Raw genomic sequence first — 21,043 nt, 5'->3', positions numbered from 1 at the left:
ATTACACAGTACATAGTGAGTTCAAAATATGCCATAATGCCCTCGGCAGCTCATGCATGTAAAACTCATAATGGAAGTTGCATGCTTGTAGTATTGCGGCACACTCCCTTAGACTTTCAACATTTTGGTCGATAAATCCCCCACTGTCTGCCAGTGCCATGTTCCAATCCAGTCACTAATTTTTTGCTTCAGGGATCATCTTTAATCAAACAGTGTCGGGCTGTGGCCAGGGAGTGAAAAGATACAGACTAGTGCATTCCCCTAATGTGCATTCGTGCATTTCCAAAAACATATATCCAAATTCTTGTCTAGCTGTAGCAGAGAAATCACAATGCACTGTGCAAGGATGTCTTTTAACCCTGCCCAGTACAGCAAAACAGTGGCCACATTTGTGATGAAAATTGAGGGATAGGATTAGAAGGGCAACAGTCGGGCAGCAGCAGGGACAGAAATCGAGGGTGGGGGATAAGAGATAGACAGGATCTGTGGGATGATCAGCGGTTGTCAGGATCTGAACCCTGCACTGCACCTTTTAGCTGGCTTTCCACCCCTCCTGATTTTGCTTTCAGGGTCAGTTGCTTTGTAGCTGGAGTCCCAGGACAGTCACACTGATATAAGCATATTCAGGGGACCACTGAAGCATGAATCAAAACAAATAGGATTGGTACCAATCCCTGTTTCATCAACACAGAGAAGACATAGCATTTTGTTATTGCTGCTCTATGAGTTGTAATCTCCGATTTTCAGGGCAGTAACTGAGACATTTTTTTTCCCAGCATTTATCTCCCTGCAACCTAATAAGCTTTGTACATGTTCAAGCTCTCAGTTATCTTCGGTGCATTTAGAAGGAAACCCCTAAAGCTAAAAGAAAGGATATGCAGAAAGATGACAGGAGATAGTCTGCTGGAAATGGAAACTAATATTTTGTAATGTCTCTTTTGTAACATGCTGTTCTGTGTAGATAGAGTTCAATTCCGGTAAATGGGTTACTTTAAGGAAGTAAATATTTAGAGCAAGCTTCTGCACATTTTTGTGGTATAATACAATAGGTTTTCTTTGAGAAACATAGATTATAGAAAATTATTTGAAGTAGCACTGTAGAGCTCCTCCAGATGCCACCTGGTTGTAGTTTTCAAGCTGTCATAGTACGATAAAAGCAAAAAGAAACAACAAAATAAATGGGGCACATGGGTAAGGAAATGCTGTTATATTTCACAGTAATATCATTTTTACTGAGATTATAGTAGGAATAGGAATAATAAAATAGGATTGTTGGTAACCTTTTCAGTAACTTCTATGTCATTTATCACGGGTGGTTACACGTGACTTTGCAGATGAGTAACTATAGCTGCTCTGCCCTCCATTTGTGCCAGCCTATTGGGCTGTCAGCTACATACTATGACACATCTGAATATGAGTGCATGAACAAAAGTGGAATTTTCCTGTGATTGTAGGCTGTTGGCAATGTTACTTTCTCTATGAAAGCTTTGATTGGCACCTTCCCAGTTGTGGGTTGTGGCCTGGCAGGGGGCTTCCTGACACTCATCAGCCAGTGGCGCAGTATTTGTACTGTGATGGTAAACCAGCAGTCTCTGGAACAACAAGCCAGCCGTTATCAGCAGCTAATTACATAAATGCTGGGGGGCACTGTGAGAGAGAGAAGAAAGAGTGGGGCGAGTGGATGGTTGTCTGAGTATGATGTAATTCTGCCAGTGGGTGCAGGGTAATTACATTTTCTATTTGAGGGTCATTGGAGAACCCCTCCAGATGCTATCTGCTGCCCATCTGTTTATCCAGTTAGCCGGTGGTGGGGCCAAAGGTCATTGCAAAAGTGTTATGTGAATGCTGAGAAGCAATATGCAGCAGCCTCTCTGACTTATGGGAATTCACTGATCTGACAGAGCTGCAGCTGGGGTTGAAATTTGCGTAGCCTTGTCCTTGACCCCCCTTGAAACAGCTGGAAACTCAACAAGCGGGTGTTTCTCAGTGCAACCTTTTTAAAGCCCGCCAGCATTATCTGCTAGTAATTTTAAATAGTAAATCTTAATAAATAAGAATTAAAGAAAAAAGACAGAAAGGAAGAAATCCAGTGTAAATATCCTCACAGACAAAACGTTATGCACAGTTCTTGCATAAAGAATAACATAGATAAAAAAAAAATCACACATTAAATCTTTATGGCAGAAATGATAAAATAGTCAAAAAAACACATGCACACACACGCGTGCACACACACGCGTGCACACACACACACACACACACACACACACACACACACACACACACACACACACACACACACACACACACACAAAAGGGATCATTTTTCACCTTACTGTATTATTGACTTCAAATTGCCAGACTGCACTTAGAGCACCACATGGGGTTCTTCCATTTGTTTTTAAGAGGCTATCTCCAGGGGCATGACTGAGAGAAAAGGGCAACATCATGGCTTTGTTTAAATTAGTTGCCCTTCAGACTTTATATTCAGCTGAACATCAAATATGACCAAGAGAAAGGGAAGCTAATATTTTTACAGATACATTTAAGGTTGTATGATAGGGTCGTGTAAAAACTTGCTAAAGATAATAAAAAGTCATTCGTCATGTCGAATGACCAGCGGATAAACTCTCAGGTTGGTAATAAATGTATTACATGTATAAGAACAAGCGTCATGTTAACAAAAGATAGCCGTACAGTAACTGTTATGCTTATTGTAGCTGTTAGCTAAAAACGGTAATTTAGCGTAGTTTGCCCTGAATTCAGCTTTGACAAACAAATATGATCGACTGTTTCTAGTAGAATTCCAAAGTTGTCATCTTGGACCCTCTCAGAGTACCCCCTCTGTATGCTTGCAGAGACCCCTACAGTAGGGAAACATGCAAAACGGTGTCCAAACCTTTGTATTTTAGCTTTATTTATGTCTTACACAGCATCCAACTCTTTAGCTAACTTAATAACTTTAGCTAAAGTGAATAGTTAGTCTAATTCATTAGTGCAGCATTACTGGATCACCTCTGTTTGAAGTGATATAATGTGATATACAACTATCACTGTGTTTAACTACCATAATAATTCTTAGGGTACTGAGTGCATGCTTAATTAATAAATTTTTTTTAAACACACTGCTCCATTACTATGTTTGACAGGCTGAAGTTGTCGGGTCACCTCCTAAATCGACCATCTTTTACAGGTGTTTTGTGCCAGAAATGGAGTGTCCACTGAAGACTCAAGATACTGAATCTCTACGCCTTGCCATTGATCCCTCTTGTGCCTTCATCTAGACAAGAGACATTAACTTAACCACTCTCATATGCTCTGTACCTACATCACCTTCCCTGACAGTCGTAGCTTGGCTCATCTGAGGGTGAAATTATAAGAATGTGTTATTTTGCAAAGTGCTCTCAAGGGTTCCTAAATAAAATATGGCGTTGAGGTCATTTCTTTTGAATTAATCCCTTCTTCTGAAATATAAGAACCTCTGCTGGTTTTAATGGCACTTTGGATTTCTTTACTTTCTGTTCCACTCCCAACCCCAAATAGATGCTGACAAGCTGCCACAGTAACATGGAAGAGGGAAAGACGTTGGAAAGGACTACTACAAATAAACCTAATGCCTAACAATGAAAAGTGTAAAATAAGAACAATAATAATAATAAAGATAAAGGATGAAGTAACAAGTTTTTAGTTTTTGTTTATTCCAAATGATCATCCAGATGTCTGTGACATGTGATGACAAACACCATAATGGAAGGCCTTAGTCATCACATGCTTAAACTCATCATATATTTTTGCATATGCTGAACAGGCAGTCAGACATGCTGTAACTGTGGGGTAGAAAACAGCATGAACACCATACGGCAGGGGTCTCAAACTCCAGTCCTCGAGGGCATGGAAAAGTTGCATGACACTTTGACCGTTGAGGACTGGAGTTTGAGACCCCTGTCATATGGAATATGACAGGTGTGGTTGAACTGCATGAAGACTCTGAAGTTTCTCTTCTCTTCTGGCAGGACAGGAATGTGGCCTTGTCCTGTGAGCCACTGTAAGGATGTACTTAGAGTAGAACTGGACAGTCACCGGCCTCAGGCTCTTCACCCTTTCCAAAGACAAAGCAGTCATTTAGATAAAATATTAGATATTGTTTACCTGTAAATGCACAAAGTAAATTTAGAAATGTTATTATTGTCAAGAGTGAACAAGCACTGATAGTGTAATCTACAGCTGTGGCCAAACGTTTAGAGAATGAGAAGTGTTGTTTGCTTATTTACAAAGTTTGCTGTTTCAGTGATAGTTGTATATCATATTATATCACTTCAAACAGAGGTGATCCAGTAATGCTGCACTAATGAATTAGACTAACTATTCACTTTAGCTAAAGTTATTAAGTTAGCTAAAGAGTTGGGATGCTGTGTTATGCTGGGCTTACACGGTGCGATTTTTGGCCCATTTTGAGCCGATTTTTGAGTCGTGCGACCGTTTTGGCGATCGGCCCGATTTTGGCCTTCATCGTGCGTCGTGCATCGTGTAGTATACGTGGGGTAACGAGAAGCGATTAACACCTCACGACCAGCTCCCGATCATCAATCGCTTGGTCGTGAGGGTGTCACCGCAGCTTCTCACACTGCGCACGCGCAAACACAAATGTCAGCGAAAAAGACGGCGCAGCACGGCAGTGCAGCGTGTGATCTGGACACAAGCGATGGAGGCACAACTTGTAGAACTATGGCAAGCTCACCCGAACCTTTTCGATGTGGCCTAACAAAATTATCACGACCACAACAACCGTGAAAATAGTTGGATCTACACTGCTGCTCAATCACAGCTGCCTGATCAATGTTTTTCATTAGAAATTTAGCAAAGTTGATGGTGGTGGTGTGTCTGTGTGAGTGAAAGACAGAGAGGGAGAGCGAGCAACAGAATTTCTCTTATAACCTTCATTTTATGGACGCACAGTGTGAGCACTCGGGTCGCATCAGAGCATCGGGCCGTATAGTGTGAGACCCTGCATCGTAACCTACGAACTTCTAACCCCTGCGAGTCAATCGTACAGTTTGAGCAGGAGCTGAATCGTGCGACTGAAAAAAATCGCACAGTGTCTGCCCAGCATAAGACATAAATAAAGCTAAAATACAAAGGTTTGGGCACCGTTTTGCATGTTTCCCTACTGTAGGGGTCTCTGCAAGCATACAGAGGGGGTACTCTGAGAGGGTCCAAGATGACAACTTTGGAATTCTACTAGAAACAGTCGATCATATTTGTTTGTCAAAGCTGAATTCAGGGCAAACTACGCTAAATTACCGTTTTTAGCTAACAGCTACAATAAGCATAACAGTTACTGTACGGCTATCTTTTGTTAACATGACGCTTGTTCTTATACATGTAATACATTTATTACCAACCTGAGAGTTTATCCGCTGGTCATTCGACATGACGAATGACTTCTGAAGTCTTAATTCAGCTCAAGATGCTGTAGATTCCCGTCGGTAACACTTTCGGTCCGCTAGTAAAACGTAGTTCTATTAATCTGCGCTTGAACCGGAACCGGATGTAAGTTCCAAAAAACTGAATTTTGGAACTGAAATTGAATTGTAGAACTGAAACTGAATGGTGAGAAGTGAAACTGAAATTATTCGAGAGCTGAATTTTTAAAGGATAAAATGCAGTTTCAAAGCAAATCAATTCATTTTCAAAATATAAAATTCAATTTCAATTTAGTGATGATCATTTTCAAACCATAAATTCAATTTCAAATTAGACTAATTCAAATTCAGTTTTCAAAAGCATTTATTCAAGTTACAATTCAGATTCAATCTGAGCAATTCAAATTCAAATTGAACTTATTCAAATTCAGTTTCTGATGGCACAGATTTCTGCCCATATTGGGGCCAGATCTGCACAGCAGACTCCTCTCGGGATACCCGACTATTAGCACTGGTGCAGAGTTTTAGAACCTTTCGGTTTCATCCCACAGGGACTCCTGTGATCTAGTTTATGCTGTCCTACTGAAACTGCTTTTTATAGACCCAGCCACAAGAGCACCAGCTTAGAGGATGGTCTTTGGGGAGCAGACCCATATCAGCCCATCTGCATCCAGACTGCAATGGAGGAGAGTGCTGAGCTAACACACACATATTTGAACTCATTCAAAAACATGCAAAGTCAACACTTATCAGTGACTCAGTACTATATTGGCGTTACACCTGGGTACTATAGTGCTTTGTATCCTGTTAAACTTGGCAAGGTTATTTATATACACATGAAAAAAAATCTGTTGCACAGGTACACTTCATGTAAGAGCACAGCTTTAGCTGTAACCTCCTTATCTCCTCAATACTATGTGAGAAAAGTGCTTTTTTTTTTTTAAAGAAAAGGTCACTTCAAAGAGGAAGTGGTTACGCTGTGTGCTAGCTCACGCACAGTCTATTCAGGTTTGCATAAACCAAATAAAATTATTTAAATTGTGAGAACATGGCTGTATGAGAAAGGGTAACTGCTGGGTGATAGTCTGACTTCATTCTCTTGACATTATCCTGAGTTCATATTTGAAAACAGCTTATAGAAACACCGGTACAAATAATTACGTTTAGCCTTCTGTTTGTATCTGCCACACAGTGCATTTGCAGGACATTAATCAAATTCAGCTTCAGATAAACTGAAACACCTTTATACGCTATGATCTATGAGCCAGTATTTTTATTGAGACAAAGCTCTTTGTGAAACCTAGTGGGGTGCTGCTGGCTCTTAGGGGAAGCCTGCAGGCATACACCTGTGGAGCTGCTGAAATGCCACTGCAGACGCCTGCTTAGAGTCCCTGAGTGAAAGTCCATTGCAGCTTGACTGATCTTGGTACAAAAACAATTGCTGCCAGTGGTGGAGTGTTGAGGAGATTGGGGGCAGGGGGTTTAGAAAAGCAGTGAAGGGAGGGGATAGAGGGATAAAGCGCTGGAGTAATCTCACATGCTTTGCCCTAGTGTTGCCATAAATGAGGAAGTCACATATGATATTATGTAACTCAGAGTGGAGTGGGTTTTAAGGTTGGAAAATTACTAGAGTCAATATGTATGCTTATGCATTGCCGGCATCACAAAACAACAGCAGGTCACCACCGCCACCACTGTCGGCATCACTTTGTGTACGTAAATGTGACAAATGTTTATAAACACTGTGATTTTTTTTCATTACATGCATTGCAAACTGTGCCTCATGCTATAGGAGGTCTTCTGTTGTGTCGTGACATTTCATGAGACCACCATGCTGAGTGTTTAGATGACGAGCCCTTGGATAACAACCATTTACACACACACACAAACACATGCATGCTGAGCACGAGAGCAGTTACTGGTAACTAGATCATCATATTATGCTTCACAGTGAAGTCACAGAGCAGTGAAGTTATCCCATTCAGTCATTTTATTGAGTGTGCATCAAGACATATCCTGTTTATCTCATCATTCCTACCTTAATCACCATTTGAGCAAATCTTTTCTTGAAGGAGCTGCCTCTTTCAGGGACAGTTATTGAGGTTAAAACTTTGGGGATCCTGATCTGGAGTTTAGAAAATATAATAATATAATACACCTTTCTCTTTGGCTTGGCCTTTCTCTTTTGTAAACATAAGCTCACATCACAGTAAAGAAACCAAAAAACAGGAGTGGGAACTAACAAAATATAACAAAGTAGTGGAAACATCCATTGCAGTCTCCCAAGATATTCTAATGGCTTACTTTAAATATGTCTTAAAAAACAGAAAATCTGAAAATATCCACTACTAATGATCTACTTTCCAATCCTTTTTTGTTGTTGGTATTTTTGTATAAAGATTGATATGGCAGTCAAAAATTAACAAGCTGCTAATTGAATAATCAAGTAATTACAGTTAATAACCAAGAATCTGTTTGCAGAACCATCCGTATACCTTCCTGCTGGCCCTCCAATCTCAGTATAATCTAATAAATATATCACACAAATACACAAGCATACCAATAATCTGCTGGACTTGAATACAGTCCTCGCTTACGTCCCCAGGACTCGGGCACAGGCTTGGTCATGTCAACATCTGGTATTTTCTCTCTGTCTCTTGTGGCTCTCGGTTTGAAGCACCTCAGGCTGCCCTGCAAGGCAGTTAGCAGGTGTCATGCAGGCAGAGCCAGCAGGGTTCTTATCAACGTGAAGCCCCAGGCCTCCACACCTAACCAGGGGAGACACAGGGAAAGCGGAGGTGGGGTCAAAGGATGCTCTGTGGATGTTTTCCTCTTACACATCTAATGACAAAAAAGGAAACGGTTGACAAACCAGCAAACAAAAACACACTAATATGAGTCTGGTTATGACAGACTGGTGTTGAAAAGGAGAGGCGAACAGTGGATGAAGTTAATGTCACTGTCAAGGAATGAAAATCAGGATGGATGTGGAAGTAAACAGGATAGAGGAAGCAACGGATCGAGCAAGGAGGAAATGAGAGGAGAATGAGAGAAAGACAGATAGTGTGAGAGATCCAGGGGAAGCAGGAAAGCCTGAAGTTGCGTGATGAGATTAAAATGTGTGTCTGGTGATATAAATAAGGGTGAAATCCATGCTTGATTACTCCATGTCTTTGAATTTGACAGAGGCAGATTTCCACCACGTGGGCCGTGGAAGCCTCTGCTTTGGCAACATGCGCCTCGTTGTGATGACGCACACGACAGAAGAGAAACAAACACAAACACAACTCTCCGTATGGAGCCAGACTACTTAACTATATTCCTGCGATGTTATGTGATATAGTAAACAGCAGCACATAGGTTCATGTCATGGGCAAGGTTGGCTTGCTCCACAGAGGACATCTTTCAGCACCTGATTTGCCTGACTAATACCACTGCTTTTACCTTTTTAAAATGTGTTTTATATATTTTTTAAACATTTTTCCATTTATTTTTTCCATTTTATTTTATGCATTTGGGAATTGTGTAGATTTGTAGAAAATGTGAGCCAAAGATCTGAGCTGTGCACGTACATTTTCTCTATAAAGGCCCCGACACGTTCTGCTTAGCAAGGGAAAAATACTCTGAAAAGTAATACTCCACCCCAAACGTATCTTTTGATTATCAAACAGTCACTTCCTGTTTGCTTCTTAAAGGTTTACAGTCTGTTCCAACATAGGAAACAGAGACTGTGAATGTGAGCTTCAGTGTAAATTTACTTCAGTCATTGCCAAGTTTTGTGCTGAAAAAGAGTAGGAAAACATGCACAGAAACAAGCCTGTCTAGGTGGAAATTAATCATTTCTTTTAAGACAAATCAAAAATTCTGGTTATTTTTCTGATTAAATCTTATTAAAAAAATAGTTTTAGAAGTTGTCCAATTATGTGCACCAGAATTCCAGGAGCTCAGTTTCAAATTGTCCATCGATATTTGCTTCATATATACTGACTGACTGACTGAGCTAAATGCACTTTTGTCTCTGTATACATGCAGGGCCCTGTGTTTTGTGCACTGGGTCAATGAGCCACATTGAGCACTTCTGGTGAGTGAATTTCCACAGACAGGCCATGATACTGTGGAGCTGTAGGCACAGCTGTGCATTTGTTCCCAGGAACAGAGAGTTTGCTGTATACAGTGGCTCGTGCTGTAGAGGTGTAGCTCAGATCTGCACTTTGTCTGGCCCCGTTCTGCTTTTAGGCTGTCAGCTACCTGAATTAGGCCTCCAAGAAGCAGTCATTCGGAGTGGAAAAGGAGCGAGTGGATGGGAGTGTCTCGGCTGATTGCTGTGGTTCATTTAATCCCTTTTCTATGGACTCTCTGTTTGGGAGACTTCATATTTGCATGTTTGGTGCACACAGGTGCCAAAACATGTTTGTGTAAATGTGAGGAGAACATTCATTTCAAATAAAGCCTTTGTCAAAAGAATAATTTTCTTCTGTTTCACACCACAGAATTCTCTTTGTTTACTCTGTCTTTAAAATCTGAGGTTTCTAAATGATTCTTCTATTGCACCTGACTGTTGCGTGTGCTCTGACGTGACCAGTACTGAACACTGAAAGTCACTGTTGGCTGCTGACCTGTCAAATAAATCTGAGGTAGGACTAATGAAGTCCTTGAGGGCCCAGCAATGCCCTTCACCAGCATAAACTGTCAACATAGGGATCCGTGTGATTGATATGGCTTTGTGCTGAGCATTATTAATAATATAGTGTTAGTCAGTTTTGTTATTCATTTATTTATGGCTGCCATTTGTGTTGTTTGTTCGCAGATCCGACGCCGGAGGCCAACACCCGCCACACTGTTCAGAGTAGCCGACCAGTCATCTCCTGAGGATGATCAGTCCACCCATCAGGTAAAGGTGAAGACAAAACACTTTTTTATATAAGTGTCTTTGTGCTCTCATCCATCCTCCTACATTAGATTTCAATCCTATTAACCACGTAACTACTTTACCTACAACATATAATTTACTTCATGCCATTATTTCACTGTCTAACAACATAATAATCCATTTTCCTTAATGACTCCACACACATTGAATCCTGTGTGTTGAGTTTGTGTTTAGCCACAGTTCAAACTCACCTTGAAATTTTAAAACTATTTGAGCACCAAGGTTAAAAAATATCTTGTTTACCTGATGTTGGTGAGATGAGGCTGAAAGCTTGAGTAAAATTCAGTGTAAGCAGGTTTGACGATAACACTTTTCACATTCTAGTGAAGATCCTGAAGATTAAGCATGGCACGAAGAGTTAAGAGAACTTGGGAAAACCAGCATGTAGTAGCATGTAGTGCTGACATTACTGAGTTGCAGACTGGACATCCAACAATTATACTGCATGCCTAGCCAATGTAAGATAATATAAGCAGGCACAATCATGACAAAACATGACACCTTGGGTTTAGAGATGTTAATGCTTGCATCAAAAACTGCAGTGTGTAAATAGCTGTTTGAAAATGCCATCCTTTATATTCTTAATGTTTTGGAACAAGGCTATTTTAAATTTGCATGCTTTTCCCCCGTTTTCCTCATGGTTATGTTTCTTCTAATGAAGAGGAACAATTTGTCATTGCTCTCCAGTGTGTACCTACAAACTTCAAATCAGCTTCTGGCGTGTTTGGAAGCCAAAATTCCCCCAAAACAACTTGAATAACTAAGGAGAGGCCTCCAGAGTTACCACAAGAACTAAAAAAAGATTGCATCAGTCATGTAGGAGATATTTTGCATGCATGTTATGACTTTAGATCCCAATGAGGAAGTTGGTGTTTTAACTGAAATTTCAAATTATGTAATAAAATAAATATAGTGAATAAAACTTCCGAGGTGCCGATGCTTTGAGGACAGACTGACGAAGAATGTCATGATTAGTGGCTCGCTCTTTCTCTTCACAGTGGGTTGTAGGAGAGAATGGAGTCCTCAAACCAAAACGAGTTAATCCAAATGTGTATCAGCCGCCATCACTCAAAGGTTGGTACAAGCATTTGTGTTACAGGTGGTGGTTGTGTGTGTTGTGATTCATCCTTGTGTTTAAATCCTTTCTTTGTTTTACCGTGCTTCCCTGCAAGCATTTCTTACTTGCGTTCTAACGCCTTATAAAGGTGCATGTGACAGATGGGTGGATATGCAATAAAGGGGTTTCTTTTTTTTTCACTGCATGCGCGTGTGTGATATGCATAGTTGTGTTTCTGTTTGCTTCTGCCCTTATATTACACTCAGCAGCAGGGTCCATATATCTGTGTGTGACCAAAAGAGAAAGGGAGAAAGGGAGAGATTAGAGTGTGACAGCTGTGAGACACTGAGTGAGAGTCTAGGAAAGTCTGGATCATCCAGGATTACAGTCAGTTGTGTATACAGCTGTGGCGCACACGAACACACACATATAGGTGTGATTAAAATGCATACATGAACACAGACGTGCATTTTTCTATTGTGTCTTTGTTGCATGTGGTCAATAAGGAAGGTAAGTTTGTCGGTGGGGTTTCTTTTACTTTGGATTTGTGGGTGTGCGCTGCCACATGTCGAGTGATGATATAATGAGCCAGGAAGCCTTGTTCTGCATCTCAAATCTGCCCTTTATCAGCTCAGACGCAGAGTGAAAGAGAGAACTAACTCTATTATTTCTAGTTGCATAACCTATCTCAAGCTAAAAACTGACCTGCCTTAGTGCTGCTGCCGCACTGTGTAAGTGAGGGTGTGAAAAAATGATAGAGAGAGAAGCCAAGGTGACCTAGAGGAAGCGAGAGAGTGGCTGAGATAATATCACTAAAGAGAGTGAACGGAGAGAGAGAAGAGGATGAGTCAGTATTGCCAAAAGATAGCGCTGGGGAGGGTGGGCAGTCGAGTAGGGTGCAAATAAACAGATGGGAAAACAGGGTGAGAGGAGAGCTAGAAAACAACAGCGGAAGCTCTACTGTAAAAATCAGTGCGGGATACCGTTTTGTAGCTGCCTGCCTGCCTGTCTGCCTGTCTGTCAGTGCATGTGTATAACTGGCCTTCTGCCTGCCTGGCATGCATTCAAAAACCCCTGTGAGGCTTGACAAAAACTGACAGAGTTGAAGTGTGGTGAAACCAAAACAACATATCCCTCTATCCCTGTGTCTGTGTCCATGTGTTTGTGTGGCTGTCCCTGTGTGTGTTTACCTGTGTGTAGCTGTGCAGAAGATGGCTGAAGCGCATATGCAGAAACTAGGTGTCTACCCTCCCTTGGAAGACCCTTGTGAAGGGGAGGAGGATGAGGACTACTTGAAGGGAGAGGAGGGAGAGGATGCAGCTCCCACCAAAGCTGCTGGTGAGAGGGAGGCTCTCTTTCAACTGTCAGGGAGCACAGTAACAACACTGTTACAGCGATGTTTGTTTCTCAAAGCCAAAATACACTTTGAGGGACTTAAAGCTGTTAATTTTATGGGTCTTGTTTGGTTGGGTCATTGGATTTTTTACTAGGATAAATGGTTTAGTGTCATGCAGTAATCGATTGGTTGCATTCTGATATCACCAGTTAAATTAGCAGCTAGTTGGTAATTATTTCAAAGTGACTGGAGAAAAAATTGTGCTCAAAAAAACTTGAAAAACTGGAAAAGTTTGCACATTAAGATTTAAAATCACAATCTCATATGAGAAGCTTATACACTGAAAATCACAAAATATCACTTTTTAACTAGTCCAAAGGTGTATTTTTCCTTCTAGTTTGTATGTATAGCCAAGTTGTTCCCATTTCTGTACATTTTCCCTAATGATGTTTTTCAGTTATTTGCAATTTCAAGATGAAATTTTCTCATACAGGACACCGTTGTAGCTTTTCGCTCCCTAATAGGAGTTCTCCCCTTTGGAGGTGGTTGTTGATCCTTTATTGATCACATGAGTCATCACATGACTTCTTCACCTAGCTTCCACAAACAGATTTAGATGACCGTATAAGGAAATCATCTCAGCACAGATTTAGGGTACACCTGTTTAATTACTCGTTGACAGACAAACCCATAGCAGCAAACCAATACATTTAGCCATGTCGACATGGTCAAGATGACCAGCTGAAGTTCAAAGTTTATTTTGGTCACTTTAAATGTGACATGGTTGTTGTTCTGAGTGAAGCTGCTCCGAGTATTTAGGAAATTCCTGGGATTTTCTCCACACAGCCATCTGTGGGGTTTACAGAGAATGGTGTGGAAAAGAAAAAAATAAGCGAGCAACAGTTCTCTCTGTGAAAACACGTTGTTGATGCCAGAGGTTAGAGGAGAATGCCCAGACTGCATTCTCTCTTGATTTCTGCTGCAACATATGGATAGTAAGTTTGAGAATTTGGCATAAACAACATGAAACTATGGCCCCATCTGACCTCTGGCCTCAGATTGTTGATGGTGATGTAATGATGTGGAGATTTTCTTAGCACACTTTGGGGCCCTTAGTACCAACTAAGCCTCATTTAAACACCACAGCCTAGTTAAGTATTGTTGCTGACCATTTCCATTATGACCACATTGTACTGCATCAAGCAGGATAACACACCATATCACAAAGCTTAAATTATCTTAAGCTGTTTTCTAACTGTGTAATGCTTTCATGTCCATATGAAGTCTTTGAGGAATGTTTGTAGCACCTTGTTGAACATATGCCATGAACAGTTAATGCAATTCTGAAGGTAAAAGCAGGTACAACTGTGTAATAGCAAGGTATAACTAACAAAGTGTCTAGTGAGGGACTATTATATGCAGTTTAAGATAACTGAAAGAAAAATCAGGCACAAACAAAAGAAAAATAGCAAACCACAGTAAGATTACATTTTTGTGCTTCTTAGTAAACAATTGCTCTGCGGTTTTCAGCATCTGGAAGCCCCTTGTGTGCTGAGCAGCTGGTACAGCTCTTGTGCTACATTATCCCTCCATCTCTTAACCCAAATGTATTGGAAGTCTTGATGTGTCACCAACACCTATCCCAGTGCAAGAGGCCAGCCAGGATGTGCATCTGTGCAAATTTTAATCTCTGCCAAAAGAAAAACAAACAAATCTACATATCTCTTTGATTTAAACTTTTTTATATATGTGCATTTTCTTATTTTGCATAATAATCAGATTTATGTGCGCTGTGTGTTTGGTTTTATGATGCCAAATTATAGGTTTATAATCCCCATAAAGTCACACGAGAGCAGTGGCATTTCATTCAGAATTATTGCTCTGTCGGCCCAGATGACAGACTCTCTCGGTAAATCCCTTTGTGGAAGCCTGCTGAAACACAAAGTACCCAAACAGGATGCTAAAATATACTGATTGGGCTTTTTTGATGACAATTCATCTGTTCTTTCAGTCAAGCGACACAGTTCGGACTCGGCCTATCCTATAACAAACAGAAGACAAACCAAGGAACTCAAGTTATTTCATCAGGTAGCTGTTCATCATTTTCAGGAATGAACACAATCTCCTTTTCAGTGCGTCTGAAATACTAAGTGAGTTTGCAGTTTAGAAAAGACATAGAATAAGAATAAAGAAATAAAGTGAAACTATAAAGCTTCTTTTTAAAATGTTCTCACTACTAAATTAATTAACCAAGAGCACAAAACAGTGCAAAAGTCATGGGGTTTCAGATACCTGAAGCAGGAAATTGCTTAAAAAGCTTTAGCTCTAGAGTCAGTACTTGTGTCCTTCTGCCCAGCAGGCATCTCTTTTACCAGAATTTACTTTACCATTCCTTATTAAATTTGTGACACAATGGTATGGTATTGTAATGGTATTTACAGTTAGACATAAGCAAAGGTAGTTGTGATTTTTTTTTACTGCTGGTTTTGATACCAGTCTTTGCCTCCTCAGATCGCCAAGAGACAGCTGCCACTGAGCAGTCAGACAAGTTTTCCAGCGTGAGAGAGACGGCCAAGCAGATACAACCAGCACAGGAGGAAGATGAGGAGGAAGAAGACATGAAGGGGGACAAAACTGAAGCCATGACAGAGGAGAACAGTTGTGGGAGTAACTGAGAGAGAAAGATAGCGCGGGGAGAACGTTTGAAGGGAAGATGTGGGGAGACTCATGGTGGTTAAAATCTGAAGAACTCAGAAAAATCAAGAAATGGGTTGTGTGTCTTTTTAAATGTGTGTAGTCTGAATACACAGATGAGATGACAGCTGTCAGTAAACTGAGCGATGGATTCTTTCGTGACCTTAAACATGTGAGAAAAGGTTCTTGTAATACTTCACCTCGAAAGGGTGGTTTTGAAAACGAGGACGAAGAGGGAGTTTTTGTATTAGTCAGCCTTTATGAGCAGGTGAGGAGTGATTTACTGACAGAGCAGACTACAGTTGCTACTTTGGCCCTGGTGTCCTTTTGTTTATAATGACAGTGGAAGGGCCAAGGTCAGCGTGACCAAAAACCCTGCAAGACCAGACCTTCAAAGAAGGCTAAAATGGCCACAAGGAATACAAAGTTGACATTATCTTTCTCGGGTACATTTGATTAAAAAAAAACAAACAAAAACAAACTGTCCTGTATTACCCTTTGTAAAAACACTTGAAGGTCTTTAAATGTGTGCGGTACGTGTTCCATTTTACTTTGAAACCACAGCCTACATCGTTTGTTTTTTGATTTACAGCACCCTCAGTGTTTAGTTCTTTGTGTGTGCTGCCATCTTGTGGTAAAAAATACAAATGACAGGTTAAAGTGCTACTGCGGCTACTTAAAGTTAAAATCCATAATTCAAATTCTGTTTTGATGCGATTTATGTTCTGCATTTTCAACAACAGCCTTTTAATTTTGCTGTATCTGAGCTTCGTGTTGCCAAATCTTTGATCTTATTGATTATATCTTTAGCCTCTTGGAAGCTTGAATGGCGGTTGTTGCCAGTGTTATTTGTCACTGACAACAACAGAAGTCTTCAGCTTTCATTAAAATCATCAATTATTTCATTTCTATATAATAATCTACTTTTATTCTTGCTCTTTATGCTCAGCATTTACCAAACACTCATGCTGTAGTCACTGAGTTTACGTTAAAACAATTTGCAATTTGTTCATGCTTAGATCAATGTATGACTCTTTTAGTTCAAAAATCTTTATCTGAAATTATATGAACTCTGCATTTAGCCTTGTTTTTTTTCTTTTAAACCTAAATTTAAAATCAGTCTGTGAAGCTACCTCCTATTTTTCAAAAACACCCATTTGCTGCCTCTGTGCATGGCACATTTGAACGGGATTCTTCAGAAACTTATTGGGGAAATTTTAAAAAATTAATTGAAAAATATTTTCATTTCTAATCTAGGATATCTCCCTTTTGTATGCTGACACTTTTGTAATGTTAGCTTTTTCTCATTCCCTAATCGTCTGTTGAAAGAGATATTTTTCTAATCCAAAATCCAGTTTATGGGGAGCACTGCTTAGCACTATCCTGCTTCTGTTACCTATATCCAAATACACAAATGAACCACAACGACTACTGTGCGACTGACATTTGGTAGACTTCCTTCAGCAACGAATTCAACTTTGTTTAACTGACAAAGCAAACCTAATGATAAAATTTCTAGTTGTGCCACAGGATGAATAAATCTCGCTGTTTCTATCATCTAGGCTGCTGTTTGTAAATAAAACTTTGTGAGACTTTTTCAACCTGTGACCTGCCTAAATTGTGGGATGACTGGATGAGCAGGTTATGTGTGCTGAGGCTCTTCAGCCAATAATGTCCTCCCTCCTTCTTTATAACCACCCCCCTCCTCATCCCAGGTCAGAAGAAACAATCGTGGAAAGACATGTACGAATGCTTAATCTGTGTTTATTTTTCTTTTTTTCCATTCTGTTGTTTCTCAATGTGATGTGGTTGTTTTGAAGTGAGCAACTGTATGATATCGAAATAAACAATTTTTCCTTTCTCTTTTAATCCAACCTAAATCTTACTTAAATCTTACGTCTGACATTTTTGCTTGGGAATTCTTTTAGATCTTTTTAATTGCATGTTTTTTAGACCCCTCCTACATTCACTGCTCTCTATCGAATTTATCCTTGAATCAGTTATGGACTGTCAGGAACTGCAAGTAGAGGATCCAGGTGCAGACACAAGACGGCAGAGGTTAAATCAAAAACACACCGTTAATTAAGACCTTTGGTTAAGACCAAATCTAAAGTAGTGATTCAACTGATTCTTAAAATAGGTAGGGAAAAAAAACAGACACTATGACAAAGACTAAGGAGCAGGGTAGGGCTATTTATACACATGGGGTTAATCAACGACTGTGAAAGCAGAAAGGCAAGGAGACATAGCTGAATTCAACTGAGAAAATCAGACAACAAGAGAGACATAAAGACAGTCACAAGACACATATACACACAGTTTAGGAGTAAGATTTTTCCCTGGTTCCCAGAGAAGACTGATTCATAAAATAATTATTTTTTTAAGCTTTACTTTAACTTCACTTTCATGTAAAATTGGGAAGCTAATGGGCTTAACAGAATTTTTTAATTATTTTACAATTTACAGGCTGGGTAAACTCCATTCAATTTATTTTTTAACAAATGTCACAGTTTATTTCATCAAAACAGTTTCCTTTTATCTTTAACAATGTCCACATTATTATTACATTACACCAGGGATGTCAAATTCACTTTACACCGTGAGCCCAGTTTGATCTGAACTGGGCCAGAGGAGTGGCATTCTCATAAGAAACAAATTAACAACTTCCACAGAACATCTCTATCTATGTGATAAAGACATGGTGTTGTAGAAACAAAAAGAAATCTCAGTACAACTCTTGGGACTTGAATAGTAATAAAGAAATGTGTCAAATTAAGGAAAATCTTCAGGCAGCTGACTCATAATCCTGTAATTATAAAACACAAGGCTTTTGTTAATTTTCATGTCCTTTTATTTGTTATTGTGTATCCTCAAAATTTCTACAGTAGAGTATGAAAAAAAAAACCCCCAGGAACTTTTCTGTCATTTATTTTTTTGTAGCATGAATGGCCCATGGGAGAGGTCTTTATTAGTAAAGATGAAGCTATAAAACCTATGAAAATACAGATAAAAGTGCAAAATTATAACCTTCATGTTTTCCAAAGCTGTCCAATAGGGGTGTATTAAAGTCATTGCCAGGCCGATTTTTGGGTCCTGGGCCTTATTTTCTATTATTATTTTATTTTATGATGTTATATTATATTTTACTAAAAGAGTTAGGTCATTATTATCCACATTGCCTTCATTTCGATATAAGAGCTACTAAAACAAACAGTACAAGAAAGAAGAACTAAATCTAAAAATTTATTTTAAATAATATAATTTTTTTGCGGTATATAGTCTTCATGCAACACCTTCTTAAAGTATGTGCCAAATATTTCTTTCAGTCATTCCTTCATTCATTTGCACTCCAGTTCTTTCATTTGTTGGCATTCCCCACCCCTTAAGCAAAGGGCAGAAAACAATAATGAGCCAGAGCTAAAAATAACTAGACCATTCATTATTTACACGTTGGCTTACTTGAGCTTTAAACTAATGGAGTTAAAGACCAATAAGTAAGTAAATACATAAATCAATACTTCCTTATAATTTTCTCTGGCTGTTTCAAACCCATTTTGCTTGCTCATTTGTTGTTGTTGGTGGTTGAAATATTTTGTATCCCATGTATTGTAATGAGTTAGGCTCGCATTACCAAATACTGTTTCAATGTTCCAACTAGACCTCATCTTTTGTTCCAGCAATACTACATTAGCAAGTGGAGATAATTATAACTAACATTGATTTTATAAAGAGGTTTCAAAAAATACATCAAATTCGTCTTAAATAAAAGACCAAAAGGGGCAGTGTAGGTCCAGATAGATAACCTAAAACTCTATATGACAGTCCAACTACATTGTATACCAATATTTTTTTTTTAAACGGCAAAACAGCATTATTAATCTCATCTAAACCGTAAAAGAGGAACAATGTAAATACTTAATTTTGTATTGTGAGTTTCGATTGTATATTTCATATGCTGCATGTGTACGTGTTGGCGTAAATAAGTACCACTTTCGATTTCGAACGAAACCGGAAATACGTTACGGGTTATTCTCTGGCATCCTTTGACGGAGTCTGCTCTGGTCACTTGATTAGTTTCGGAGTTGTTGATTCAACTTTAATCCAAATTTGCACACCAGTCTAAATACAATTTTTAGATAAAGATTAGCACGAATGCATGTGTAAGAGTTATTCAAGGAGGATAAAGATTTTTACCGACCAAATGGTAAGTTTGTTTTGGTCTGAAAATTAGTTTTCTGCCCATTTAAACCTTTCAGTGTTACAGATGAGCGAAGTGCCCATACGATGGCACTCAAGAGTCTATTTAAATCTCACACAACTGACAAGTGATATTTCAGCGTATAATATTGTCAGATTAGTCGCAAGCTCGACCGATTGTGGAATAATCATGCCAACTGGTAGTCCGTTATAAAATATAGTAGTCACACTCATTAAAGTCTATGCCAAAAAGTGTTCCACTAATATTATTCCTTATGGTTATAGACTGGATACAGAGACATACAAGATCAATAAAAAGTGTAATGCAGTGTTTCAGTAACAAGACGATCTTAATGAGCAGTGCGCTTTTCAGTAATGAGCAGTGCGCTTTTCAGTGGAGAATTTCTAGTTCTAATACATGGAGATGTTACGGTTGGAAGAGTATCTGTAGGTTTTTTATTACCCCTGCACAAAGTAAACATTATTTTAATCACTCTAATTGCTGGAGAAATTGTGGGGCCCAAGGAGTAAAACATTTTCATCTGTTCTGGTCTTGCCCAAGGATCAACATTTTTTGGGTATTGATCCACTCTGAGTTGCAGATTATTTTTGGTATGCAGCTTCCCTTTAATTGGGACGAACTTTTGTTTGGATATTTATACTCAGTAAATGTAGATAAAATGTCTAAGCAGTTGTATGGTATCCTGAGTTTGGCTGCCCGTAAAATTATTACCAAGAAATGGCTTAGTGTGAAAATTCCATCACTGGGTGATTGGCATGAGACTGTACATGGGATGTTTAAAATGGAAAGAATTACCTTCATTAAAAGACTCCAGTTTGATATATTTAGTGAAATTTGGGGTAAATGGAAACACTACATCCGGTTAAGGAGACCCGATCTTGTTTGAATCTCTGTAACTATATATGCTACATTTCTGAATCGTTATGTGTTTATATGTATATGTTAGTATGTATGAGACTATAAGTGAACACATATGTAAGTAGGTATGTGTATGTATGCTTAAGAATATGGGTGTGTGAGTGAATATGTGTGTGCGAGTACATACACACTAGAGGGTACACCCGTCTGTTTTTCTTATTTTTATTTATTTATTTATTTATTTATTTTTATTATTTACGTCTGTTCTTGATTATATGTTTATTTTGGATTATTTGTGTTTATATAGGTTGTTTAATAAAAAGAGAATAACAAAAAAAAGACGATCTGGATTTTGCCCATGGTCACTAAAAATCAAAAAGCCAAAACCACGGGCAAGAGTAGTACTAATAAAAAAAAAACATGCCTCTTTATATGATAGCTTGGTCGTGTATTGAAAATGCCAAATGACGGGAAAAAGAAAAACACACACACGAATACAAAAACCTAGGGTGAAACTTCAGCGTGT

General features: G+C 39.1%; 1 protein-coding gene across 4 annotated transcripts in view; it reads left to right on the top strand.

Moving 5' to 3' along the window:
* The window catches only part of ppp1r1b (protein phosphatase 1, regulatory (inhibitor) subunit 1B), a 32,219-nt gene extending 14,905 nt beyond the window's left edge, over nucleotides 1–17,314 (top strand). For 3 of the 4 annotated variants that reach the window (XM_026164343.1, XM_026164344.1, XM_026164341.1), the window contains 4 exons: nucleotides 10,231–10,320; nucleotides 11,352–11,427; nucleotides 12,611–12,748; nucleotides 15,258–17,314. In XM_026164343.1, coding sequence (XP_026020128.1) covers nucleotides 10,231–10,320; nucleotides 11,352–11,427; nucleotides 12,611–12,748; nucleotides 15,258–15,421 — 468 coding nt within the window. In that variant the 3' untranslated portion in view covers nucleotides 15,422–17,314. The remainder of the gene's footprint in view (nucleotides 1–10,230; nucleotides 10,321–11,351; nucleotides 11,428–12,610; nucleotides 12,749–15,257) is intronic. The other variant, XM_026164342.1, reaches the window with a different exon arrangement.
* The last annotated feature ends 3,729 nt before the right edge of the window (nucleotides 17,315–21,043 follow it).

The sequence above is a fragment of the Astatotilapia calliptera genome, chromosome 4 (assembly GCF_900246225.1).
Source record: "Astatotilapia calliptera chromosome 4, fAstCal1.2, whole genome shotgun sequence".
Taxonomy (NCBI): domain Eukaryota; kingdom Metazoa; phylum Chordata; class Actinopteri; order Cichliformes; family Cichlidae; genus Astatotilapia; species Astatotilapia calliptera.
Note: the sequence above shows the minus strand (reverse complement) of the source record. Positions and strands in the feature narration are given on the sequence as shown.